General features: G+C 35.5%; 1 protein-coding gene across 4 annotated transcripts in view; it reads left to right on the forward strand.

Annotated features, from left to right (window-relative positions):
• The window catches only part of ATL2 (atlastin GTPase 2), an 84,733-nt gene that overhangs the window by 47,328 nt on the left and 10,964 nt on the right, over positions 1-26,441 (forward strand). For all 4 annotated transcript variants that reach the window (XR_008911278.1, XM_056794251.1, XM_056794178.1 and 1 more), the window contains exons 2-8: positions 10,280-10,524; positions 18,538-18,672; positions 19,634-19,738; positions 21,149-21,199; positions 21,525-21,581; positions 23,382-23,474; positions 26,251-26,389. Coding sequence is in view for 3 of the 4 variants with exons in the window: in XM_056794251.1 (XP_056650229.1) it covers positions 10,280-10,524; positions 18,538-18,672; positions 19,634-19,738; positions 21,149-21,199; positions 21,525-21,581; positions 23,382-23,474; positions 26,251-26,389 (825 nt within the window). In the remaining variant the exon portion in view is untranslated. The remainder of the gene's footprint in view (positions 1-10,279; positions 10,525-18,537; positions 18,673-19,633; positions 19,739-21,148; positions 21,200-21,524; positions 21,582-23,381; positions 23,475-26,250; positions 26,390-26,441) is intronic.

Here is a 26,441-nt window from a genome sequence, read left to right on the forward strand (position 1 = left end):
AACTTATATGGCTCTATTATAATATCCTTAGGAGGACAAGGAACTTCTTCAGAGTATCCAGCTTTCTCCAGGAAGAGCCTCAAGATTTGTAATTAAGCAGTAATTGTATAGCTGTCATTTCCTTCCCAAGCTTCCTCTCCTCTGTAGCACTTTCATGCTCCATCATTTTGAAAAAGGGTCAAGTTTCCCTGCTTTTACCTCAGGTCCCTTTCCCCCCACCATTGAAGCCTTTTATCTCTTACCTGTAGGAGCTTTTCATTCTTCCTAACTTCATGAGGGGTGGAGAGGTGATCTTTGAGCCCCTTGAGATGGACAATAACCTTATACTTGTAGCTCAGATCAGTCACTTTATGTGACAGTGTGGCAGAATTGTAAACATCATAACTTTGCCCACTTCCCATGGTGATTTTGAGGTAACTAGTTTGTAAACAGTTTAAGAAATGAACCCATTATAGTGTTACTAAATAGTTACCTCTTAAGACTGTTGTTTTCATTTCTAGTATCTGAGATTTCCATAAAACTGTTTAATAAATATCCTGTTTATGGTTTATATGAGCTTCATATCATATTCTCTGATGTCAAAATAAACTGATCAAATACTAGCTAATATCAAGAATAGACTTTTCCTGTAGCAGATACTTAATAACAGATTTATTGAGCATTACTTTGTGTAAGATGCTATTTTTAGGCACAGTAGTGGATTCAAAGATGTCTAAGATAAGCTTTTGCATTCAAGGAGCTTGCATACTAATTAGAGAAATAGAAAAAAATCCCTGTTTGCAAAGCTTTTCTTGATTTTCTGCCAAACCCTCCTCCCCTAACCAGAAGTGATCCTTCTGAGAATTTTATAATCTTATTCAAAGAGGAGGGGAAGAAATAGGAATGGAAAACTTCTTTTCTCTATCCTTCTTTCTTGCGTATAACACCATGTTCTAAACTTTCCTTGAAGCAAAAGTAAGAAGTACATAATATAGGAAAATTTGGGATCCATCTCTTACTCTTCTTTCTCACCCTCCTCTCTTTCCTTGAATGGCTTTTTGGGTTCTATATAGGTCAAGGATAGCCCATATGAAGTCTACAGTTTCTTGTGTCAGCTGCTAAGGTAAATTTTATTTTTGGAGTGATTATTTTTTCTTTATTCAGGGACTAAACTAGATGGTTTGTTAGCCCTCTATAGGAGTTGTGTATGTCAGCTTTTCAGAGACAGGATTGTAGTATTAGAAACCTTGGGCCATGTGGATCAGTTTACATAGACGCATATTATGTATTTATAGTGTTATTTTAAAGTTTGATCTTAGCCATATCTTTTTTTTTTTTTGGGGAGGGTCAATTTCAGATATTATTCCCTGGTTACAAAAATCATTTTCTATTCCTCCCTCCCCTCTCCCCATCCTTCCCATAGCCAGTGCACAATTCCACTGGGTATTACATGTGTCCTTGATCAGAGCCTATTTCCATGTTTTTGGTGTTTGCGCTAGGATGCTCATTAGAGTCTACATCCCCAACCATATCCCCTTAATCCATTCAAACAGTTGTTTTTCTTCTGTGTTTCTACTCCCACAGTTTTTCCTCTGAATGAGGATAGTGTTCTTTCTCATAGATCCCTCCGAGTTGTTCAGGATCACTGCATTGCCACTAATGGAGAAGTTTCAATTCATTCGATTGTACCACCGTGTATCAGTCTCTGTGTATAATGTTCTGGTTCTGCTCCTTTTGCTCTGCATCACTTCCTGGAGGTTGTTCCAGTTCCCATGGAATTTCTCCATTTTATTATTCCTTTGAGCACAATAGTGTCCCATCGCCAACAGATACCACAATTTGTTCAGCCATTCCCCAATTGAAGGGCATCCCCTCATTTTCCAATTTTTTGCCACTACATTAGCCATATCTTTTTGATATGCCACGCATTTTATATTTTTAGAATCCTTTCTGCAAATATATATTCATTTCAAGTCTGATTTAGTTAATTTAAAAATATTTTAAACCTTAAAGATTTTTAAGAAGATCCATCTCTACATAATTTTTCATATTTTGTCCAGGCATTTGGTCTTAACTCTGATCATATGCCACATACTCAATAGAAATTGAGATACATCATGCTGCAGTTAAAGTTTTGCTCAGTTTGAAGACGGGCTTGACTATGACTTTGACTTTTTAACTTAGTACTTGTGTGATGATAGCCAAATAAATCACTTGATCTCTCTGAAAGCCTCGATTTCCCCTGTAAAATGAAGGCCTTTTTGTGTGTGGACTAGATCACATGTATGGTCCCTTTCAGCAAAATTTATGAACTTATGATCTAAATACCAATAGATTTTAATAAATACATAATGCAAATAAATCATAGAGGCAGCTGATGCTGCAGTGGCTAGAGCACTACTGGGCTTGGAGTCAAGAAGGATTGAGTTCAAATCTAGCCTCAGACAGTTAATACTCTATAGAATCCTGGACAAGTCACTTGATTTTTTTGCCTCAGTATCCTCATTTGTAAAATAGGGATGATAGCATCTACAAGGTTGTGGATATCAAATGAGGTAATATTTGTAAATCACTCAGCATGGTATCAGCATTTGGTAGGCACTGAATAAGTGCTTATCTTCCTTTTCCTTTGGCACATACAAAAATAGGGGTACCATAAGGTATTATGTTACTAATTAAAAGGCCAGTGTAGATATTGATAGAAAGTCAGATAAAGGAACAATCATTGTCCTTTGGAATAGTCTAGGAAGATTTCATAGAAGAATAGGGAGAGTATAAAACCTTTTAAATGTAGGATTTTGTTAGAGAAGAACATGGATTTCATGTCAGGGAAAGGAAAAAAAGTATAAACAAATGTTTGGAGGAGTGGAAAGTCAATGGTGTGGGTTTATTTGTATGTGTTTGGTGGTAGGTAAATAAGACCAACTTGAATGTTGAAAAATGAGGTTGGGAGGAGGAAGGTCATGAGGAGTCATCAGTGGGAGCCATTGAATTTTTTACAACCAGGATATGATAGTAATATTGTGATTTTCATCAATGTAGACAGTTGGAGAGGTAACCTGCCTGTTATCTATCTAGCCTTTGCTTCAAGAGTTTAAGTAGGGAGAAAATGGACTTTCTATGTTATCCTGTTTTAGGCACACATAAGTTTTTCTTTACATAGATCCTAAATCATCATTTCTGCATGTTGTATCTTTTTAAAATGTGGTATACTGCCTTTTATGATGTGATCGGGGCGAAATTAATTCATTTAACTTGCATTTCATCAAAATTTTCAAATTTTTTTCCAGATGAAATACTATTTAGCCATACTTCTCTTTTCTTGTACTTTTAAATTCAAATGTACTTTACACTTATCCCTGTTATTCTGCCCCATCTTATTAGATTTCAGTCTAGTATGGAGTTCTCCCTGATCCTTTTGTTTCAGCTACAAATATGAAGAGTTCATGCAATCTATTCTTTTGGCCAAATAATTAGGAAAAATGAAGTTAAATATAACAGAACCAAACACCAATCTTTGGAGTGTACCATTAGATAAGCAACCTATAAATGATCATCTTTTTGCCATGACCATCTAATTAGTTCCCAAACTACCTATAGTTTCATTATCTTTCTCACAAAATAATCTGGGATTTGATCATATGCTTTGCAGAAATCTAGGGAAATTTATCCATAAGCATTGCTGAGATTTCCAGAAGAGTAACCCCATCAAAACAGTAAAAGAGATTGGTTTGTCTTGATCTGTTCTTGATGAAGCCATGCTGGCTTTGCAATCACTCTTTTCTAGGAATTTTTTTCTAGGATTTTAACAGCAATCAAGGTTAATCATTTTCTTCCTGTTTTTGAGTCAGGGCAATGTTTTCCTTTCTCCAGGCTGCTTCACTTCTTCCAGTCTAGAGACTTTCAGAGTTCACTGACAAGAGCTCACTAATCACATCCATCCATTCTTACTGTACTCTAGGTGTAGTGCCATCAGGGCCTGGTAATTTGAACTCATTAAGCTCCATGAAGGCAGCCATATGCTCTTATCTCCTTACTTATCTTGAACTTCAACTATTAGTTATTTTTATTATTTTTTTTAAACATTATTTTATTTGGTCATTTCCAAACATTATTCATTGGAAACAAAGATCATTTTCTTTTCCTCCCCTCCCCTCCCCCTCACTCCCCCCAGCCGACCTCGATTCCACTGGGTATCACATGTGTCCTTGATTCGAACCCATTTCCATGTTGTTGGTATTTGCATTAGAGTGTTCATTTAGAGTCTCTCCTCAGTCATATCCCCTCAACCCCTGTAGTCAAGTTGCTTTTCCTCAGTGTTTTTACTCCCACAGTTTGTCCTCTGCTTGTGGAGAGTGTTTTTTCTCATAGATCCCTGCAGATTGTTCAGGGACATTGCATTGACACTAATGGAGAAGTCCATTACGTTCTATTATACCACAGTGTTTCAGTCTCTGTGTACAATGTTTTCCTGGTTCTGCTCCTTTTGCTCTGCATCACTTCCTGGAGGTTGTTCCAGTCTCCATGGAATTCCTCCACTTTATTATTCCTTTTAGCACAATAATATTCCATCACCAACAGATACTACAATTTGTTCAGCCATTCCCCAATTGAAGGGCATCCCCTCATTTTCCAATTTTTGGCCACCACAAAGAGCGCAGCTATGAATATTGTTGTACATGTCTTTTTCCTTATTATCTGTTTGGGGTACAAACCCAGCAGTGCTATGGAAGCTTTTAGCACCCTTTGGGCATAGTTCCAAATTGCCCTCCAGCATGGTTGGATCAATTCACAACTCCACCAGCAATGCATTAATGTCCCTACTTTGCCACATCCCCTCCAGCATTCATTACTTTCCATAGCTGTCATGTTAGCCAATCTGCTAGGTGTGAGGTGATACCTCAGAGTTGTTTTGATTTGCATCTCTCTGATTATCAGAGATTCAGAACACTTTTTCATGTGCTTATTAGTAGTTTTGATTTCTTTGGCTGAAAACTGCCTGTTCATGTCCCTTGCCCATTTATCAATTGGAGAATGGCTTGATTTTTTTGTACAATTGATTTAGTTCTTTGTAAATTTGAGTAATTAAACCTTTGTCAGAGGTTTTTATGAAGATTGTTTCCCAATTTGTTGCTTCCCTTCTGATTTTGGTTACATTGGTTTTGTTTGTACAAAAACTTTAATTTGATGTAGTCAAAATTATTTATTTTACATTTTGTGACTCTTTCTAAGTCTTGCTTGGTTTTAAAATCTTTCCCTTCCCAAAGGTCTGACATGTATACTATTCTGTGTTCGCCTAATTTACTTATAGTTTCCTTCTTTATGTTCAAGTCATTCACCCATTCTGGATTTATCTTGGTGTAGGGTGTGAGGTGTTGATCCAACCCTAATCTCTCCCCCACTGTCTTCCAATTTTCCCAACAGTTTTTATCAAATAATGGATTTTTGTCCCAAAAGCTGGGGTCTTTGGGTTTGTCATAAACTGTCTTGCTGAGATCATTTACATCAAGTCTATTCCACTGATCCTCCTTTCTGTCTCTTAGCCAGTACCAAATTGTTTTGATAACCACTGCTTTATAGTATAGTTTGAGATCTGGGACTGCAAGGCCACCTTCCTTTGCATTTTTTTTCATTATTTCCCTGTATATCCTTGATCTTTTGTTCTTCCAAATGAACTTAGTTATGGTTTTTTCTAATTCAGTAAAGAAGTTTTTTGGTAATTCAATGGGTATGGCACTAAATAAGTAAATTAATTTGGGTAGGATTGTCATTTTTATTATGTTAGCTCATCCCACCCATGAGCAATCAATGTTTTTCCAATTGTTTAGATCTAGTTTTAGTTGTGTAGAGAGTGTTTTGTAGTTGTGTTCATATAGTTCCAGTGTTTGTCTTGGCAGATAGATTCCCAAGTATTTTATATTGTCTAGGGTGCTTTTAAATGGGATTTCTCTTTCTAATTCTTGCTGCTGAGCTGTGTTGGAGATATATAGAAATGCTGATGACTTATATGGGTTTATTTTGTATCCTGCAACTTTGCTAAAGTTGTTTATTATTTCAATTAGCTTTTTGGTTGAATCTCTAGAATTCTTTAAGTAGACATCATGTCATCTGCAAAGAGCGATAACTTGGCCTCCTCCTTGCCTATTTTGATGCCTTCAATTTCTTTTTCTTCTCTAATTGCTACTGCTAGTGTTTCTAGTACAATGTCAAATAGTAGAGGTGATAATGGGCATCCTTGTTTTACTCCTTATCTTTTTGGGAAGGCTTCTAGTTTATCCCCATTGCAGATGATATTTGCTGATGGTTTTAGATAGTTATTTTTATTCTGACCTTTCTGTTCAAAGGTCACTTTTCTCAGCAGAGAAACCAGAAGCTAAGTAAGAATTGAGGAATATTTCCACTTCCTGTCTGTGATGCGTTATCATTATCTAACAATGCTGAGCAGTAGGCCTGCCCATTGACTACTTTTTTCTTTAAGATGATTTTATAAATGCCTTTGTATTACACTGAGATTGTCTCTTATGTGCTTATTGTCAGTTTTGGCATTAATATGTAGAGAAGTTGCTGTAGTTTTGTAATTGTCCTTTCGTACTTATCATTGAGCTAATATTCAGTACATATGTGCCATTTAAAAACCAAAACTGGTTGGAGGATACTCTGCTTTCCACATCAGTGTCTTCAAGCAACTTCCATCTTTTCTCTTCCTTATGTTTGTTTCTTTCTCTTTGTGTCTTTAGAATCTCCTTTCCCTAGCCTTCCTCACGATTTTCCTGTAGAATTTTAACCTTTGGAATCTTTCCTTTTCCAGAACTTCTGGAGAAATCTGTCACCCATGGTTCCCATCTACTTTTGGGGAAATAGAGAAGTAAGGTGTGTAAAGATACTTGGTGACTTTTCCAGGAAAGGGGAAACAGTCTTGAATAGACTATGAATTTAGGCTAACTTTCATTGGATGAATCTCTTCATATACAGATTCTCCTAAAAGACAGTGCAATAATCTAAGCAAATGAAGCTTATTATTAAGATCATGATTGTTGTATAGCCACAAAGCCTTCCTCTTAATAATGCCAGAACTTATATATGAGTATTGAATTTGACAGTAATTGCCTTTGAGACTATATATGTATATATTAATTCCTAAAACAGGTTTGGAATTTTTTAAAAAGAATTCTCTTTAGGTCTTTTTATAAAGCCTTTCTAATAGAACCCATTTCACTACTTCAGCCTCCTCACTTTTACTGTTACCTCTTGATACCTTATTCTATGAACTTGTGTCTCTGACTTTGCTTCCAAAGCATCATCTCTATTAAAAAGAGCAAGATTTCTATCAACTACTGAGAGAATGCAATTCAGTAAATATTGAAGTGCTTGTAGGAGTACTAGACATGGTGTTGGAGATACAAAGGTGAAAAAATTATATTCCTTGCATTCAGAGAACTTGGAATTTAATGGAAATAAGAATGTGAGCATAAACATAATACAAAATACAATGTAGAAGGGAAAAGGAAATTTAGACAAAATTTGTTTAAAAATTTACTTTTACTTGGGTTTTTATAGAAGACTTCCTGGAAGAGGTGGTACTTGAACTTAATCTTTTTTTCTTTTTTTAATCCATACTTTCAGTCTTAGAATCAATATTGTGTTTTGGTTCAAAGGCAGAAGAGTGTTAAGGGCTAAGCCATGGGGGTTAGGTGACTTCCCCAAGGCCACACAGCTAGGAAGTATCTGAGGTCACATTTGAACCCTGGACCTCATGTCTCTAGTCCTGGCTCTCATCCCCTGAGCCACCCAGCTGCTCACCTGAATTAGATCTTGAAGGGAAGAAGGCAGCATTTTCATGGTGATGATTATGGAGTACATTTCTATCTGAGTGAGTCTATACAATATATGCTATAACCCTATGCCTGGAGTATACAGGAGATTGGAGAGTAGTTTGAATGATGAGGAGTTAATCCTAGCTCTGAGTAAGGGGATATTAGGAGAGATGGTATAGTGACAATTGAAAGATCACTGACTCTGGAGTTATAGGAGCTAGGTTCAAGTCTTGATTGTGCCTTCTTCTGTTTGCATGAAACTTTGCAATTCATCTTGCTTCCCTGGACTTGTTTCTAAAATGAGGGATTCTGACCTCATTTTTCATCTTAGTCATTTAGAAGTTTTATTCTTTGACTGGATGGTCTCTCAGCTCTTAAATCTAGAGCTATGATCCTAGTTCATCTAGTCCAACCTCTTTCATTTTAAAATTAAGGAAACTTGGGATAAGAGAAGTTTGCTAAAGCAGTTCACAGATGGGTTACCAGAGTTGAAATTTCAGCTCAATTTTTCTGACAATAAGTCATCTACTCTTTCTACTTTGCCAGGGACCTTTTCCTGTTTTGGAAAAAAAGAAGTTCTAAATTTTGATCCTGTCTATTCATGGAGTTTATGGATTAGAAGTAGGCAAGGGACCATATTTTCTTCGGTGTTTTTACTCCCTCAATTTGTCCTATGTTTGTGGCTAGTGTTTTTTCTTCTAGGTAGGTCCCTGCAGAATGTTCAGGGACCGTTGTATTGACACTAATGGAGAAGTTCATTACATTCGATTGTACCAGTGTTTCAGTCTCTGTGTACAATGTTCTCCTGGCTCTGTTCCTTTCGCTCTACATCACTTCTTGGAGGTTGTTCCAGTCTCCATGGAATTCCTCCACTTTATTATTCCTTTTAGCACAATAGTATTCCATCACCAATAGATACCACAATTTGTTCAGCCATTCCCCAATTGAAGGGCATCCCCTCATTTTCCAATTTTTGGCCACCACAAAGAGCGCAGCTATGAATATTGTTGTATATGTCTTTTTCCTTATTATCTGTTTGGGGTACAAACCCAGCAGTGCTATGGAAGCTTTTAGCACCCTTTGGGCATAGTTCCAAATTGCCCTCCAGCATGGTTGGATCAATTCACAACTCCACCAGCAATGCATTAATGTCCCTACTTTGCCACATCCCCTCCAGCATTCATTACTTTCCATAGCTGTCATGTTAGCCAATCTGCTAGGTGTGAGGTGATACCTCAGAGTTGTTTTGATTTGCATCTCTCTGATTATCAGAGATTTAGAGCACTTTTTCATGTGCTTATTAATAGTTTTTATTTCTTTGGCTGAGAACTGCCTGTTCATGTCCCTTGCCCATTTATCAATTGGAGAATGGCTTGATTTTTTTGTACAATTGATTTAGTTCTTTGTAAATTTGAGTAATTAAACCTTTGTCTGAGGTTTTAGTTATGAAGATTGTTTCCCAATTTGTTGCTTCCCTTCTGATTTTGGTTACATTGGTTTTGTTTGTACAGAAACTTTTTAATTTGATGTAATCAAAATTATTTATTTTACATTTTGTGACTTTCTAAGTCTTGCTTGGTTTTAAAGTCTTTACCTTCCCACAGGTCTGACAGTTCTTGATCTTAAGATATGCTAGAAGACTACTGTCATATTCTCCGGGTTAAATATCTCATCTTCTTCAGCAGTTTTCCTCTGACTTGTTATTGTTATTAAACCCTTTATCATTCTGGTTACCTTTCTCTGTAGTAGTGTTATTAGGAGAAGGGGCTGAGGATCTGCAGTGGACAAGGGCATTCACTCAGAGGAAGGGCTAACAATCAGAGGGTGGGAGGACTGTTTGCATTCTACCTTCCTTGAGTGGTGAAACTTGTTTCTATTGCAAGTTACTGTTCAGTACTTGCCAAATCCTGGCTTTGCAGCCAGCATCATCCCTTTAGGGAGGACAGAACTTTATTTTGACAATGTGGTTGTCATATACGTTTTTTTCCTGGATCAGTTCAGTTCACTCAGCTTCAGTTCCTCTAGATCTTCCCAGGTTTTTATGACATTCTTTTCACCAAGGCTTAAAGCAAAATAGTCTTCTGCTCCAGTGGTATTTCATAATTTGTTTAGCCATTCACCATTGTTTTTCTTTGTTAGTGCATTTCATCCCTTGTATCTCTTAATTGTTCACAGGGAGACTACCATACCAGGAATATTATCCTACTTGACCTCTTGGAATACTTACTTCCTTTTAGTGTTGATAGTGTCATTTCTTTCCTAATTCTCTTTTGAACCTTTGTATTAACATGAGCATATTTGCTCATTTGAGATTTTGTCATGTGTCCCCAGTAGAATGTAAGGTGTAAGATGCTATGTTACTTTCACATAAAATCTTATTTCAAGAAATTACAGTTGACATTGTGTCTATGCTTCAATAGTGAGTCTGTGGGTAGGTTATTAATTAATCTAACAGTAAAAGGGTCATATTTTCTCTTTTTTCTCAGGTGAAGATTACGAAGATGATGATCTGGTAAACTCAGATGAGGCTATGAAGAAACCCTGTCCAGTACAGATTGTTCTTGCTCATGAAGATGATCACAATTTTGAGCTTGATGAAGAGGCATTGGAGCAAATTTTGTTACAAGAGCATATACGTGATCTTAATATTGTAGTGGTGTCTGTGGCAGGAGCTTTCCGTAAAGGGAAATCTTTCTTACTGGATTTCATGTTGAGATATATGTATAACAAGGTAAATAATGTTTCTTTACTTAAAAAAAAATTTCCACATACATTATAAAATGGGGTATAAAAAATAATTTTTGCATGTTTTTAGGTTACAATTAGTTTGTATTCTAATGAGTTCTCCCTTTCCTTCATTTTATCAATTATTTTTTCTTAAGCATTATCTGTATACCCTGAAAACACATGACATTGTCCACATTAGGAGTGGGAGGTCTGGGTTTTCTTGTTTGTAAAATCAGAGTTGAACTAGGCCAATGTTTCTGAACCTACAATCTATAGAAAAATTTTTTACTAGATTATAAAATTTAACAAAAATTTTTACTTTTCCAAAAAAATTCAAATTTAAATGACTCCTTTCCCAGTAAGTTCAGTCATTCTATACCACTATAGTTTTACAATAGGTAGTTCATGATAGAGGAGTAATATATAATTATTTTACTTATTTGTACTATAGTTCTGGGTTGGGCAACACTGGACAGAATATCTTAAGATTTATTTCATCCCTTCAAAATCTTAAGATTCCGAATTTTGAGCTTAATCATTGTTTTATATTACTGGTAAGCAGTTGAAATAATAGAACATAATTAGTATTGCTTTTATATAGCTAAAACCAATATTTTTGTGGTTTATGCTAGAGACTGAGGGAACTAAGTAAATCGGAAATGTATTAGAAATAATACTTATGTGAATATCTTTATATATTTTTTCTTGCTGTTATTAATCTTTGTGGAGTATAAATTATACTCAGTAGTGGAATCATTGGGCCAAAGAATATAATTTCATAATATTTCTTGCCTGATTGCAAATAGTTTTCCAAAAGCATCGGACCAGATCTACTAGCAATGAGTTAACTGGCCCTAAGGATATTGTGCCATGTGTGGCCAATTATTTTATGGATTATTAGGGAACCTCCTTCTCCTTGAATGATTGAGGATATTTGTTGCAGAATTGTCATATAGAGAAAATATAATCATCAAAAACATGAGAATATTTTGAAGATTACTAGAAATCAGAATATATTATATTTAATATTAGTTATTTGAAGTAATTATATCATGTTAGATGCTAACTTTTTAGAAAACCAATTCTACTGAATAGATAGCAAGATTATCAGGTAGAGTATAGAGCCCAGTAAGGAAGGCCCAAGTTCAAATCTGGCTCTGTGACAATGGGCAAATCACCTAACTTCTGTCTCAGTTTCCCCATCTGTAAAATAAGGATATTGAGCACCTACTTTGCAGGATTATTGTGAAGATCAAATGAGATCATATTTGTAATGTACTTAGCACAGGATATGGCATATAGTGGGCTGTTTTAATAAATATTTACCTCAAGTAAGTTAATAAGTGCTTATTCTCTTATCCTTTCCTTTGAATAAAATCATGGTATAGATCTATGCTTTCCATTGAATAATAATCCTTATTATGAAGAGCTGCTTTTTCTTTAATGAAAGAAATATAGGAAATTTTTTTGGACCCTTTCAAGAGATAACTCTTAAGTAACTTGGAAAAGACTAAGGTTGAGAATTGTTTTCCTAATTCTCTGTTTTGCTCTTTTATCTGATTTATTCATTATCATATTTGATAATTACTAATTGAGCTTTGTAATGCAAATTAGGATCTTTGTTCATTAGCTTTAAAGTGGTCATATTGGACCAATTTTATGGTATATCATTCTGTATAGTTGTTTTAGATAGGCAAAAGTTAATAACCAAAAGTAATTGTAGATGTTCATAGTAGAGCTCCTTGGTCAAGACAGTGGTATGCTAATCAGGATGGCAGTTTAAGAAATCTGAGAGAAATAATATTTTGAGTTTTTAACTCATGAACTCAATTGAGTTAGATTCCTTGACATTTAAGTATATGGATTACATAAGGATGTGAAACAGATAAAATGCAAAAATCCTTAGAAACCTATAGGTAAAGGTAAGCATTTTAATAATAAAAATATTTAACATTTATATAGTGCAAAGCACTTCAGAAATATTATTTCTTTTTATCTCACAACAAACAGACTTTGGAGAGGTGCTATTATTCTGTTTTGCATGGGAAGAGAAGGGGAGATGGAAAGGAAATGGCATTTATTAAAATGACTCCTGCCAGCACCGTGTCAGGTGCTTTATAATATTTTACAAAAAATGCTTTACAAATAGGATCTCATTTAATCCTCAAAATAGCCCTTGGAGGTGGGTGCTGTTATGGTCTCCATTTTGCAGATGGGGATAACTCAGGCGCACAGAGTCGGTTAAATGAGTTATCCAGGGTCAAATGGCTAGTAAGTATTTGAGGCTTGATTTGAACTCAGGTCTTCTTGACTTTAGGCTCTATCCACTGTCCTTCCTAACTGTGTAGATGGAAAGATGGGAAGGAACAGGGAATTGTTTTGTTAAATAGATTTGAATAATTGTTCTTTTAAAAGTATCCTGAGATTCACCAAAAAAGTTTTTGTTTATGTCAATGCAATTTCTAACCTTGTCCTAGATTTTTCCTTTATAATGTAACCATCTCTAGTGATAGGTACCCACTTTGTAGACATTTTTTTTCCTAAACATAAAAGCTGCTACCAAAAATATTTTTATACACGAGACTTCTCCCTAGATTTTGACCTCACTCGGCATATATGCTCAGAAAACGTGATCTCTCAAGTCAAAGGATGACTTCTAGATAGTTCCAAATTGTTTTCCAGAACTAGTGGATTACAGTAATGTTAATGTGTGTTTTCCCATAGTCTCTTTTTTGCCATCTTTGTCAATTTGAGGTGAAATCTCAAACTTGTTTTCATTTGCATTTCTCTCCTTTATTGATATGAGAGATGTAGTTTTTCTACGTGCCAGTATTAACATTACATAGTTATTGCTAATAGACGTTATTATGGTGATGATGTTAGGTGATCATGATAGCATCTCTGGATTTGTGTGGTGTTTTACATATGTATCTCATTTCATCCTCACACCAACCCTATGAATAGGTACAATTATCACCCCAATTTTACAGCTGAGAAAACTGAGTCTTGGCAAGTTTAAGTGACTCACCCATGGACAGAGCTCTTAAGTGTTCATAGAGGATTTAAACTTCTTATTTTAAGAGCATTGAACTGTACCTCATACCAAACATAGAAATGCTTCTAAAATTGCTGCTGTAATTTAGAGGAATAGTTATAATAGCAGCAAAAGAAGCTTGTAAGTTTCTCACTAGGATCAGTAATACTGGATACATTTGTTGGTTTTGGCTGATTAGTACAAAATAGCCCAGTTCTGGGTGACCCCCAGCTTTTATAGCTATAGTGATAGAATGGAAGGAAATAGGCCCAAGAGTCAATGATTACACAGTTTTGGGTCTGTCTACAGATCTTAACTTATTTCTTTGTGCTTTAATGTGTAATCTGGTTCTACCTGTCTGTTGATATACTACTGGAAACACTGGACTATATCCATATTGATATTCTCACTGTAATTGAAATTATAAGGCATAAGTTACCAATTAATAGTACCTAGCTATTGAAAACAATCAAGGGAAAGAACTGTTTGCATACATTGGCTTTACTTGCAGTGGTGAAAAAAGCTGTACCTAGTGTGGGTTTTGTTATGCATCTAGAAGTTAAAAAGATGAATAGCTATTCATGGCAACAGGAAGAAACACCCTTTTTGGACTCTATCCTTCTCAATGTCTTATGTAAGTGCTGTGGGAGGAAGCCACAATGACTCTTAAGTAAATGAAATCCAGAAGGATAGTTTGAAATATATGCAAGGAAAAAATCTAGTTATGATACAATTTTACTAGCATTTGATATCAATTCCTCAAGGAAATATGAGGGGAAAAATTAACCAGTGATTTTTTTGACGTTTTCCCCCCATCAAAAAAACCCAAAACAATCGGAAAGACATCAGTAATTACTGACAGGCTTACCTTTTCTTTTATTTCTGTACAACTGGTAATGTAGACATTTTCCTTGAAGAGGAGATAAAAATTTAAAGAACCTGCAATGACCTTAAAACTTTTCTCAAACATAGTACATGCTCTAAAATAAAACAAAATTCTTTACCTGCACTCACCTTAAGTAAAAGCCAATGGTGATTGTAGAGTTCAGATAGAAGGATGAACCCTTGTCCAGTTTTTGAGTATGTTGTCCTCTTATTTCCAGTGTTGGGTTGCCAGAGAGTCTTAGGGAGACGAACTTCAACTCCTTAGCTTAAAGAATTCTTCTTTGACACACAAAATCTTGAATACTATACCTTTTAAAATTAATATTTTAAATGAGTTTTAAAATTGAAAAATAGTTTTAAATATTTTTGGGGATGAGTTTTAGAATGTGAATTGCACTGAAATACTTGATATTGAGTTAGCAATGTTACCTCAGTTCTTTTTATTAAGAGTAATAACAAAATTTGCATTTGTAAGCACTTTAAAGTTTGCAATGTGATTTACATGTTCTCTCATTTGTTCCCTCATAACTCTGAGGTAAGGGCTATCACCACTATTTTATGGATGAGAAAACTGAGGCAGAGAGATGAAATCATGGCTTAACCAAGGTCACACAGTTAGGAGGTGTTTGAAGCAGTATTTGAACTTATGTCTAATAAGTCCAGTCCTAGTTTTTGATGCATCAGAATGGTTTAGGAGGTATAGGATTGATTAGATTCCATCGGATACTTGTCCAAATTATCAGTGCTTGGAGTGTGTTTCTTCAGTGGGTATTGCCAGTGTGGGCTGTGCCTCCCAAAGGTTGTGCTAGATGCAGACAGAAACCGCCTGCTGTGGCACAGAGCCCTTCTCCCTCCTCTGTGGATCTCAAGTGCTTTTCTTTTTTATAGGAAGGTGACTGAGCCTCTCTTCTCTTCACACAGGAAAGAGTACCTGCACTCAGGGCTCCATTTCTTAAGTGGGAGCTTGAGCAGTAGAAGAGGTCTGAGGCTGACAGCTTTCAATCCTAGAGGCTTTAACCTTGAGATTGTACTCAACCGGAAATGTCCCCAGGGTGGGTTTGGGTCTGTGCTGGGCTCTCTCAGGACAGTGGAGGCGAGGACACCTAGAGTTATTGCCCAGTGGTCATCCCAGCTGTCAGACATCACCGGCAGAGCTTCAGCCGGGGTCTTCCTGATTCCCAGGCTCTCCGTTTGTTAGGCCACATTGTTTCTGTCCATCCGTTAAAAATACCTTTTGTATAAAGGGACTGCGTTTATTAAGAAGTCACAGCAGTATTTTGTTAAGTGAATTATATGAGGCATCTAGATGGTCCAGTGGGTTGAGCACTGTGCCTGTAGTTAGGAAGACCCGAGTACAAATTGGGCTTCAGACACTTCTTAGCTAGTGACCCTGGGCAAGTCACTTAACTTGTTTGCTTCAATTCACTGGTGAAGGAAATGTAACTTTGTCAAGAAATCCCATGGGGTCATAGAGTCAGACAGGACTGAATGACAACAACAAATAGGTTTTGAGCAGAAATCCCCAGCAACCAGTGGGGCTCAGGGAAGAACACCCTTTACATTAGTAAAACACGATGGACACAATGTTGTCCTTTGTGATCTTTCAGTCCAGAGTGGAGGACGGCTCAGAGTGGAGTTTGAGTAGAAGGAAAAGCATGCAAGTAGCAGCATCCAGAGTTACTTTTGCCAGCCTTTTGGCAGGTCTTTTTTCTGCCTACCTGCCAGCTATTGATGGAGCAGCACCAAGGCTATTTATAGCTTTAGAAATCCCAAAAGGCTGGTCTGAGTGAGTGCTGCTTCGCTCCAGACCTACTTATGCTGATGGTACTAACCAAGGTAATCACTTGCTGGTGCTAAAGTTAATTCAGCTTTTTTTTTTTTTGAGGCAGATACAATATTTTATCATTTCTTGAAGATCAGTAGTATTTCCTATTTGACAGGTTTTAATTTTATAATGATATTTTGGGCCTATATTTTATTTTCATAGATGTTCTATATTGATTTTGTACTGGAGATTGATTTCAAGGGTATATCTGCTGAATTTAAAAAATTATTATCAAATAGTTTTGAGTTTCCAAGATTATAATTACTGTTAAAAGACATGTTAATGATGTTTGACATATTAGAGGAGGGAATAAGAACTCTTTTTTTTAAAACTCTTGCCTTCTCTCTTAGAGTCAATATTGTACATTGATTCCAAGGCAGAAGACCAGTGAGGCAATTGGGATTGAGTGACTTGCTAGATCACATAGTTAGGAAGTGTCAGATTTGAACCCAGGCCTTTCAAAGACTCCCTATAGCCCTGTTTCTGTATCCATTGCCTCAAGAACTCTTCTTGAAACTTCTACTTGCTCTTGATGATTTTGTATGACTATTTAGTTGGTTTCCTTTAATTACTTTTTAGGATCTCCACCACTGAATACCAGAGATGAATTACTGTTCATTACATTTTTTAATATAGGAGCTCTTTTTGAAAAGTTGCATTGGTGCAAAAAGCTGAAAAACTCTTAGTCTATGAATTCATTCACCTGCTTACTATTACTGGGGAAGTTAGGTGGTTGCCCTTGACCTCAGTTTCCTTATTTGTAAAATGAGAGAATTGGATCTGATCATATTTAAGGGTTCATTCCTCCTTTGATTCCTATTTTCTATTCATTTAAAAAAGTCTGGTCCTGGCAATTAAATTATATCTCAAAACAGTAAAGTAAGAGTAGGTCTCTTCCCATCCCCCCATTCCTTTTAAGGAAGAATACTTATATTTGTGAGACCCTATTAATCAAGAATAACCAAAATCTTATGAGTTGGACATTTCCTACTAAAGTGGCATGTTATAGAATCATAGATGTATACTGAAGGGAACTCAAAGACCATCTACTTTGGCTCCCTCAATTTACAGGTGAAGAATCTGAAGATGAGAGGACTTGCCACGGTCATACAAATAGCACATGCCAGGTGGTGGGATTTGAACCTATTAGTTCTCACTATAAAGCCAATGTGCCTTTCATTGCATGTTTGTCCTATAAAATTCTTATTCTCATTTTGGTGTTTATTCAATAAATAAGCATTAAAATTGTTTCTAAAAGCTAATGAGTTCATCAGAAATACATAGATGTTTGATTACAAAACAGTCCATGTCCTGGATGACTTTAAAATCCCATAGGAGAGATAGCATTGTGTGTGGGTTTGTAAAGTGAAATTTCCAGATAAATGATGCTCATCCATGGAAAGGACAATTGAAAAACATTATGTATATCCTTTAAAGAAATATATTTAAAAGTTTTTTCTTAAGGAGAATATAAAAATAATTTAGCCTTTGTCATTCATTTGTCATTATAAACGTAACATATATTCTGTGATGTGGCAATAATGGCCTCATACAATTGAGTTGTGAAGCATTGCTGACCTATTGCCCCAGGCTGCTATGTTTACAATTTGTTTTCTTTTTTTTTTCCTGAGTTTTTCTCTCACTTAATTTGTTTTCACTTATTACTGTGTGTGCTTGTCTCTAGTAACTCTTCCTCATACAATTGAGTTGTGAAGCATTGCTGACCTATTGCCCCAGGCTGCTGTGTTTACAATTTATTTTCTTTTATTTTTTCTGAGTTTTTCTCTCACTTAATTTGTTTTCACTTATTACTGTGTGTGCTTGTCTCTAGTAACTCTTCCTCATTCCTTTGTCCTTAAGCCCTATTAGAGACTGGGGAACCACATAACTTATTAGAATTCTTTTTAAAGCAAGGATAACTATACTTTGGATGAAGGACAGTTTTGAATGGCTGACTCAGTGCATGAACTTGGACAACTGAGGGGCTAAGTAGGAGGGAAAATGGCATCAGAGGGGTGTGTGTGTTTTCCCATTTTTGGTTTTCTTTTTAGTTGAGGATCTGGATAAATGAAATATTACTTCTATATTATTATTTGAGTTCTACCATTTTGAATATTTCAGCAGTTGTTTTTTTTTAATGAATACTATTTTAAAGAAAATTAAGACTGTGAGGTTATTCTAGAATAGCATTTTCCTTAACAAACAAAAACTAAAAAATGGTGGTATTTGGAATACTTTGTTTCAATATATAAACTTATGCTATATTTCAACAGAATTCCTCTAGCTGGATTGGTGGAAACAATGAACCATTGACTGGCTTTACATGGAGAGGTGGATGTGAGAGAGAAACAACAGGCATACAGGTCTGGAATGACGTATTTGTAATTGATAGGCCAGATGGAACAAAGGTAAATTTTTACAACACGTTTTCCCTCCCTCTTTTCTTTCCTTCTTCTCCCTGCCTCAAGCCTTCTCAAAACTCATCTTTTAGTTGAGGTTAAACTATAAATGAAGTTTTCTCTGTTACATTTGATCCATTTTCCTATTCCTAATACCTTGTCTGAAGTGCAAGGTTCAGGTGTGTGAGATTGACTAGTCTAGTTCATCTCTCTCTGTCCTTTGCTGTCACTTGGCTTTTTTCAAAGATTGTAATTGGAGGACATTTTATCCCATAATGACAGGAGTCTTTCTTACTTCTTTTACTTCTTCCTGTCCCTTCTTTGCCTTACCTATGATTTTTTTTCTTTCCTGAAGATCACCTACCAAACCCTTGTAGTAAGGAGAAAGGAGAACTTTGCAGTCAGAAGGGAAGGGGGGGGGGGGGGTCAACGGAGAGTTGTACAGCAGTCACAGGCTGTGGAAGGGAGAGGGAAAGTTGGGGTACCCGTGCTAAAGAATTCTTTATTTTTTTGTAGAAGTGAAATGTGCAGAGACACCTGCCAATACTGGGAAGACATATTCTCTGGCATTCTTGTCTTCTTCTATAATAACCTGGACTAATACTCTTATTTCCCTTTGCCAGAGGCTAAAGGGAAAAGTGACAGAATTATTTCTTGAGCCATATCTTTATGGCAGACAATCCAAAATCTCCTCTTGCCCACAAGAGGCTGTTAATTGTTAAGCAGTAACTTCAGAAACTCAGTTTCTTGTTTCAGCCTCATTGCTGCTTTGTAATGACTTCTTTAATGTGATCCAAAGAGGTGCAAAAAGCATTGAGCTAATGATGGTAAAACAAATGAATTTACAAAGTAGTTAACAAAGACCCTGAATGTGACTCTGTTGGCGTATAGTTATGTGAGCCTTAAGGAGTCCATTGTTGATGGCCAGTACATTTGTTTAACATGCTAATTTTTTTTCTTTAATTCATAGGTTGCTGTATTGCTAATGGATACCCAAGGTGCCTTTGATAGCCAATCGACTATCAAAGATTGTGCAACTGTATTTGCTTTGAGCACTATGACAAGTTCTGTTCAGGTGAGTCACAGGAATTATGTAGGATGTTCAAACTAGACAAGCCTAACACATTTTGATTATTTTCCACATTCATACTGAAAAAGGTTAACACTTAGAGAAATCTCTGTCTCTGTTTCTCTGTCTCTTCCTCTCTCTCCCTTTCCTCTCCCTCCCTTCCAGATTTGAACCTAGAACCTATTGTTTTTAGGCCTGACTTTCAATCCACTGAGTCACCTAGCTGCCCCCATTGCTTTTCTCTTTAGCTAAGATTTTTAAGGCATTGTCTCCCATCTACAGCTGTGCCTTTCTGTTGTTTCTTTGATAATTTTGGCCCTTTACCTATCAGTGTAGGTGGTATGATATAGTAAATGCAATGTTGGACTTGGAGTCAGGAAGACGTGAATTCAAATTCAGATCTGGACTCAAATACTTGCCATGTAGTCCCAATCTCGCTGCCTTAGTTTCCCCATTTGTACAGTGGGGATTAAAATAGTGCTTTCCTCACAAGGTTGTTGTGAGACTCAAATGAAATAATATATGTAAAATACTGTGCAAATCTTAAAGGAGTCTGTAGCTGTCAGCTATTAATATATTTTTTCATTTTATTTTCCTAAGAGTATACCACATCCTAACTCAGATTGGTAATAATAGTCTTGGTGCTTCCTTGCTAGTCTTGTCTTACTCTACTCAGTGGCTTTAACTCTTGAAGAAGCTATTCTCTAAAAGTTAGACCCTGTCCAGCTAGGGATTTGCTAGCCTGTCATGGTGCCTAGCACATAGTAGGTACTATTTATATATATGGACTGTTTTATGGCTTGGTTCCCCAGGTTAGTCTGCCTTTTATCCTTCTCTTGGAGAAAATGAACTAAGATAAGGAGAACTTTGAATATAATCATGATGATTACTATAATTGCCCAAATAAAATGGAGAGATCGAATTCAGATTCTTAACTTGTCTTTTGATGCCTTCCAGAATCTGGTGCTACCATGCCTTTCTAGTTCTTTATTTACTACTCGTATGTGTGGTCTACACTTTAGCCCTAGTAACAGAAATCTTTTCAAAACAGTGTGGGAAGGATACAAGCACATGACTTAATTGCAGCTGGTTGCTAAATAGCCAGGAAAATGAGATTCTTGATCATTGGGGAAACAGATAAACTTCACTGAAAGGGTGGAAAGCTAGTACTGATACTATATAGGAATTGTTGTGCTTTAAATTATTATTATTATTATTATTAATTATTATTATTTAAGTTAGATGTTTGTACTACAGAAATACTAGACTTTAAATAAGAAAAAGACCTTTGATATCTTTATTTTGTTGGTTATAAAATGAAAAAGCTTCATTATATGCTGTGGTATAAAAATTATAGCTAGTATTCCAGCTAAAATGATACAGTGTTATGTAAAGATTTATTATTTCTCTTAACAGGTATATAACTTATCTCAGAATATTCAAGAAGATGATCTTCAGCATTTACAAGTATGTACATTGAAGAATTCTTGTTAAATGGCTTTTGCTAGAATATTTCATCTTCGTATCTTCTTGGAAAATCTTAACACCCCTCCCTCCACCAATCTAACTGTAATTATATTGAGAGTTGTAAGAAACCAGTTAGTAGGCTCCTTATCAGGATAACCTTTGTTATATAAAAACTGTTAGAAAAACTTAATATTTGATTGCTTTTTATGTTCTATTTGAGATATATTTAATTCCTGATTTTAAAAAATAGACCATTTAATCAGTGTCATATCACACCCTCTTCCTATCTTCCTGTGTCATTAATTTTAATAGCCTGATTTAATAGTTGTTTACAGAGTATGGAAGACTAGCAATGGAAGAAATCTACCAGAAACCATTTCAGGTAAATTTAAAAAAGTTATTCTACCTCAGTATAAAAGTTTTCAAATTAGCTTGAATCTTTTAGAGAAACAGATTTTAGTCATCCTATGGAACCAATAGTTAAATTTTTGGCAAATACCAGTTACTCAGACCTTTCTGGGTTGGTCATAAGACAAAAGGAAGCATAGAAAAGGAAAGATGGTATTTGGGCTTTTTGTTCTCAGTAATTTTTTCACATTTCCCAAAGGTTCTGCTACTTTTCCTTCATATAGGGCTGTGGCTCTTTACCCCTATATCACCTTCTCCTCTCCTCACTCAAAGTATACATTAAGAAAGGCCCCACTTAAACTCTGAACAAACTATAGTGTAACTATAATTATAGCTTGTTGGTTTGGGTAAATTTTGTCCCTTTTTGCTTTGGTTTAATACTTTTCCTTGTAGCAGAATTCCTGTGTTTGTGAGAGCAAAATTAGATTTAAGTGCTTTTTAATATATTTTGTTTCCTCTGGAGAAGCCCTTATTAGTGAAGGTAATATAAGTGCTGTAATTTTAGCTATGATGTCTTTTTCATATGTTTTGTTTGTAATAGCATCTGAGTATTTGAACATCACAGACTATTAAATCTACTACCCTCCTTTTTAGATATGGAAAAAGATTCAGAGTCAGTAAACTTCTTTGTTTAATTTGACTCTTGACTGAGAGACAGTTGTAGACAGTAAGATTGTTCTTTATGTTTCAACATATTTTGTTCACTTATTAATGCTTCCCGTTTTCCATGATGATAATGATACTATTGATAGTCTGTTTTGCTTGGTTTGGAAATAACTGGCTTGGATAAAGGTTACAGTCTCATGTGTATATGGGTAGAGGTAATATTATTGAATTGACCATATGTCAAATTATTATTTTGACCTCTTAGTACCATATGAGGTAGAAAAGTAAACAGGGCTTGTTTTTTGAGCTCCTGAACTCGGCTACTCTGTGTATTGACTATAATCTTGAGTACAAACCACTTTTACCTAGTTCTTCATCTATAAAATGACTGAGTTGTATTAAAGAATCTCCAAAATAGCTTTCAGCTCTAAAATTAACTAGTTTTATTTTCTAACCAGTACAGTCTTAATATAGTTGATTTATCTTATTCTTCTAGAATGAGGACTTTGCTAATGTACAGTATTATGATCAAATCGTGTGTTTTTTCATAATCTTGTTATAATTTTTTAAAATTGCTTTTATATACTCCTAGATAGTGGTATGGCCCAGTTAACTGTCTTTGATAACATTTAAACTTTTAGTTTGATAATGGCTGTGCTCAGTGTGAGTGGGATGCTGATATTACTGAATTGTATACATAAATTCATACACAGCAATATAGACACATGCTGTCCTGTCATTTCAGTCATGTCTTACTATGTAACCTCATTTTGGGTTTTCTTGGCAAAGATACTAGAGTGGTTTGTCATTTCCTTCTCCAACTCATTTTACAGATTAGGAAACTAAGGCAAATAGGAAGTGACTTGTCCTGAGTCACATAGTAAGTGTCTGAAGCCAGATTTTAACTTTTGGGGAAGATGAGTTTTACTAACTCTAAGCCCAATACAATACTCTACTCTGCCATCTAGCTGTCTCTACACACATATATTTGTATTATATATTTAGTGTGCATGTGTGTGTATCAAGAGGGAGAAAGTTGGAAGTAGGGACTATATCATTGTTTCTAGTAAAGGTTATTTAGAGGATATGGAGAAATTTGTTAAATGATAGTATTAAATATAATCATCTTTATGTGCTTGTAAAATGATCCCATTTTGTTTTTGTGTAGACATTAATGTTCTTGATTCGAGATTGGAGTTATCCATATGAACATTCATATGGCTTGGAAGGAGGAAAACAGTTCCTTGAAAAAAGATTACAGGTAAGTTCCAGGTTAGAGAATGAAGACTGGATATATAAATATTGCAAATAACCCAGCAAATAATATAAGTGATTGGTGTGTATTAACCAGAAACAATAAAATAACATTGTAGTCCTATTTATATAAAATGCATAATGTATTTGGGAGTCAGTCATTCTATTAAAGAACACTCAATATTGTATAGATGACAGAATGCATCTTGTAGAAATAAAGAACAATTTAAATAGCTGGGGGAAAAAATGACACTACAAAAGTTAGTTTGTGAATTTAATTCTATTCCAATGAGACTACCAAAAGGATACTTGATCAAACTACAATAAAGTACATAAAGATCAAACTACATAAAATTAAGGAATCAAAGATTTAGACTCAAGGAAATAATTGGGGGGGGGGCAGCACATCCAGACCACAAACTATTTTCATTTAGAAGCAATCAGAACCCCATTTGGAACTAGTTAAAAAACTAAAAGTGTATCAATAAGCAGAAATAGTGAAACTCATTAACTCAGTGTTTGATATATCCCAAAATATAAATTAACCAAGAAAAGACACCCTATTTGATAAAAACTGCTGGGAAAACTGGAAAAAAGTTTGGCAGAAATAAGGTTGAGATGAACATTAATATCTTATACCATATTCCATAATAAATTAAAAATGACTTGCTCATACTATAAAATAATTAGAAGAAAATTATTCTGTGCCTTTCTCTATGGGTAAGGGATGAATTATTTTTTTTTCTTAAACTCTTACCTTCCATCTTAGAATCAATACTAAATTTTGGTTCCAAACCAGAATAGCAATTAAGAGCATATACCTTAGGGGAAGGCATTGACCATTGTGTAGAAGGGCTTCATTTGTGCTAAAGTATTTATTTATTTATTTAAAAAACCCCATAGCTTCCATCTTAGAATCAGAAGGCAGAAGACTAGGCAATGGGGGATTGTCTGAGGTGAGATTTGAAGCCAGGACCTGACTTTTAATCCACTGAGCCATCCAGCTGCCCCTTTGTGTTAAAGTATTTAGAATGGTACTTTCTTTGGTAACAAAAACTGAAAAAGTAAATGTCCATTGATTAAGTTGTGCTTAAACAAATTTTGGTACATGAATGTAATGAACTGCTACTGTGTTGTAAAAGTTGTGATTGTGATGAATACAGAGAATGCTGGAAATACCTATGTGAACAGATCAAAGATGTAGTGAGCAGAACCAGGAAAAAAATATGTATGCTACTGCAACAGTATAAATGGAAAGAACCACCACCACCAAACTCTCAGAACTTAATGTTGTAAAATTATAAATTATATTTGGTCTCAAAGAGGAGATGAGAGAAAATAACCCTCCCTTATGCCTTGCAGGGATTGGGGTACATCGATTTATAAAATTATACCTAATCTTTTTGATATACGCATTGTTTTTGTTAAAAATTTTTTTCTTCTTTTTCTGACTACTGTCTTTGTTATAGATGATCATCTGCCAGTAGGTAGGGTAAGGGGAGAGCTACAGAGTAAAATCTAAGTGATAGTTTTTTATTGTTCTTTTTTGGTTTTTCTGTTTTAGAAAATAATTGGGATTTTGTTTTTAAAAATAGAAAAAGGAACAGAGGTTTCCTTGCATGGAAAACTGGATGTTTTACAGTCATTGAATCTTAAAGCTAGATGGGATTCTTAGAGATGTTCTAAGCAGTCCTCTAATTTTACTAATGAAACTAAGGAACAATGGAGAGGTGAATTTCTTGTCCACTGTATTAATGTTTCAGTTGGAACTAAAATAATAGCATTGTGTCAGGAGTCGGAACACCAGCATTTTAGTTCAGAGAAACAGAATTTCACCCTTGAGTCTATTTTATATTCAGATTGATTAAAGTACTATGTTTAGCTGGGAAAGGAGAAGACTTGGGAATATGATAGCTGTCTTCAAGGGTTATCATGTGGCTTCCTACAGAAATGGGTTCTTCCTCTTTGAAATCTTCAAATAGAAGCTATGACTTTGACTAGATGACTGGTGAGGTCTCTTATAATTCTTAAATTTGATTCTGTGAACCAGAATTCAGGTCTCTTGTGACATCCTTCTAGCTCTCTGTTGGTAAAATAAAATATAAATATCTGCAATACAATCTTTTTTGTAATTTACCTTGAGACACACCTAAGATGCTCATTGACCTCCCATCTGAGAGAGATATAAGGAACTTAAGAGCCAGAGTGATAGATAGGAGTGGGACTGATGGAGGAGGAAGAGGAAAAGGTGGCAGTTGCTTTTTTGATGGGGGTAGAGGGGAGCAAGAAGTGGTAAGAGGCATTGCATCTGCTGGGTGAGAGGCACTATCATAGGCCACCTCCAGTGGGGAGAGTATTGAGTTGGTAGCAAGCTAATTAAGGCGGGACATCACCTCTCAGATCTCAGAGAGGGACCACATAGAATGAAAAAGAACCTGAAAGATTGAGTCCAACCATCTCCATTTACAGATGCAGAAGCATTCACTTGATCTAGGTTACCCAAGTAGTAAGTCACCTGGAATTGACCCCCAGTCTAGCATTCTTTTTCCTCCTTCTCTCTTCCCTTTTGAATTTGGGTACTCATGCTTATGCAATACCTACTTAAAAAAAAAAAAGGAAGCATTATATGAAGTGGAATCTGAAAAATGTCTTTACTGATTTTCTAATATTCCATAGTGTTCTTTGTTGGCATTTAACCATGTTTGTTAAAAAACACACACACACACATACACATTTCCCCAAAGCTTATATATTTATCTTTTTTTCTTCTTTCCTTGAAACAGGTAAAGCAAAACCAACATGAAGAGCTTCAGAATGTTAGGAAGCATATTCATAATTGTTTCTCTAACCTTGGTTGTTTCTTGTTGCCACATCCTGGACTTAAAGTTGCAACCAATCCAAGTTTTGATGGGAGATTGACTGGTAGGTATTTTTCATTCTCATTTATATGAAAATGCTTTTGGTACCAGTTTTT

The sequence above is a fragment of the Monodelphis domestica genome, chromosome 1, assembly GCF_027887165.1.
Source record: "Monodelphis domestica isolate mMonDom1 chromosome 1, mMonDom1.pri, whole genome shotgun sequence".
Taxonomy (NCBI): domain Eukaryota; kingdom Metazoa; phylum Chordata; class Mammalia; order Didelphimorphia; family Didelphidae; genus Monodelphis; species Monodelphis domestica.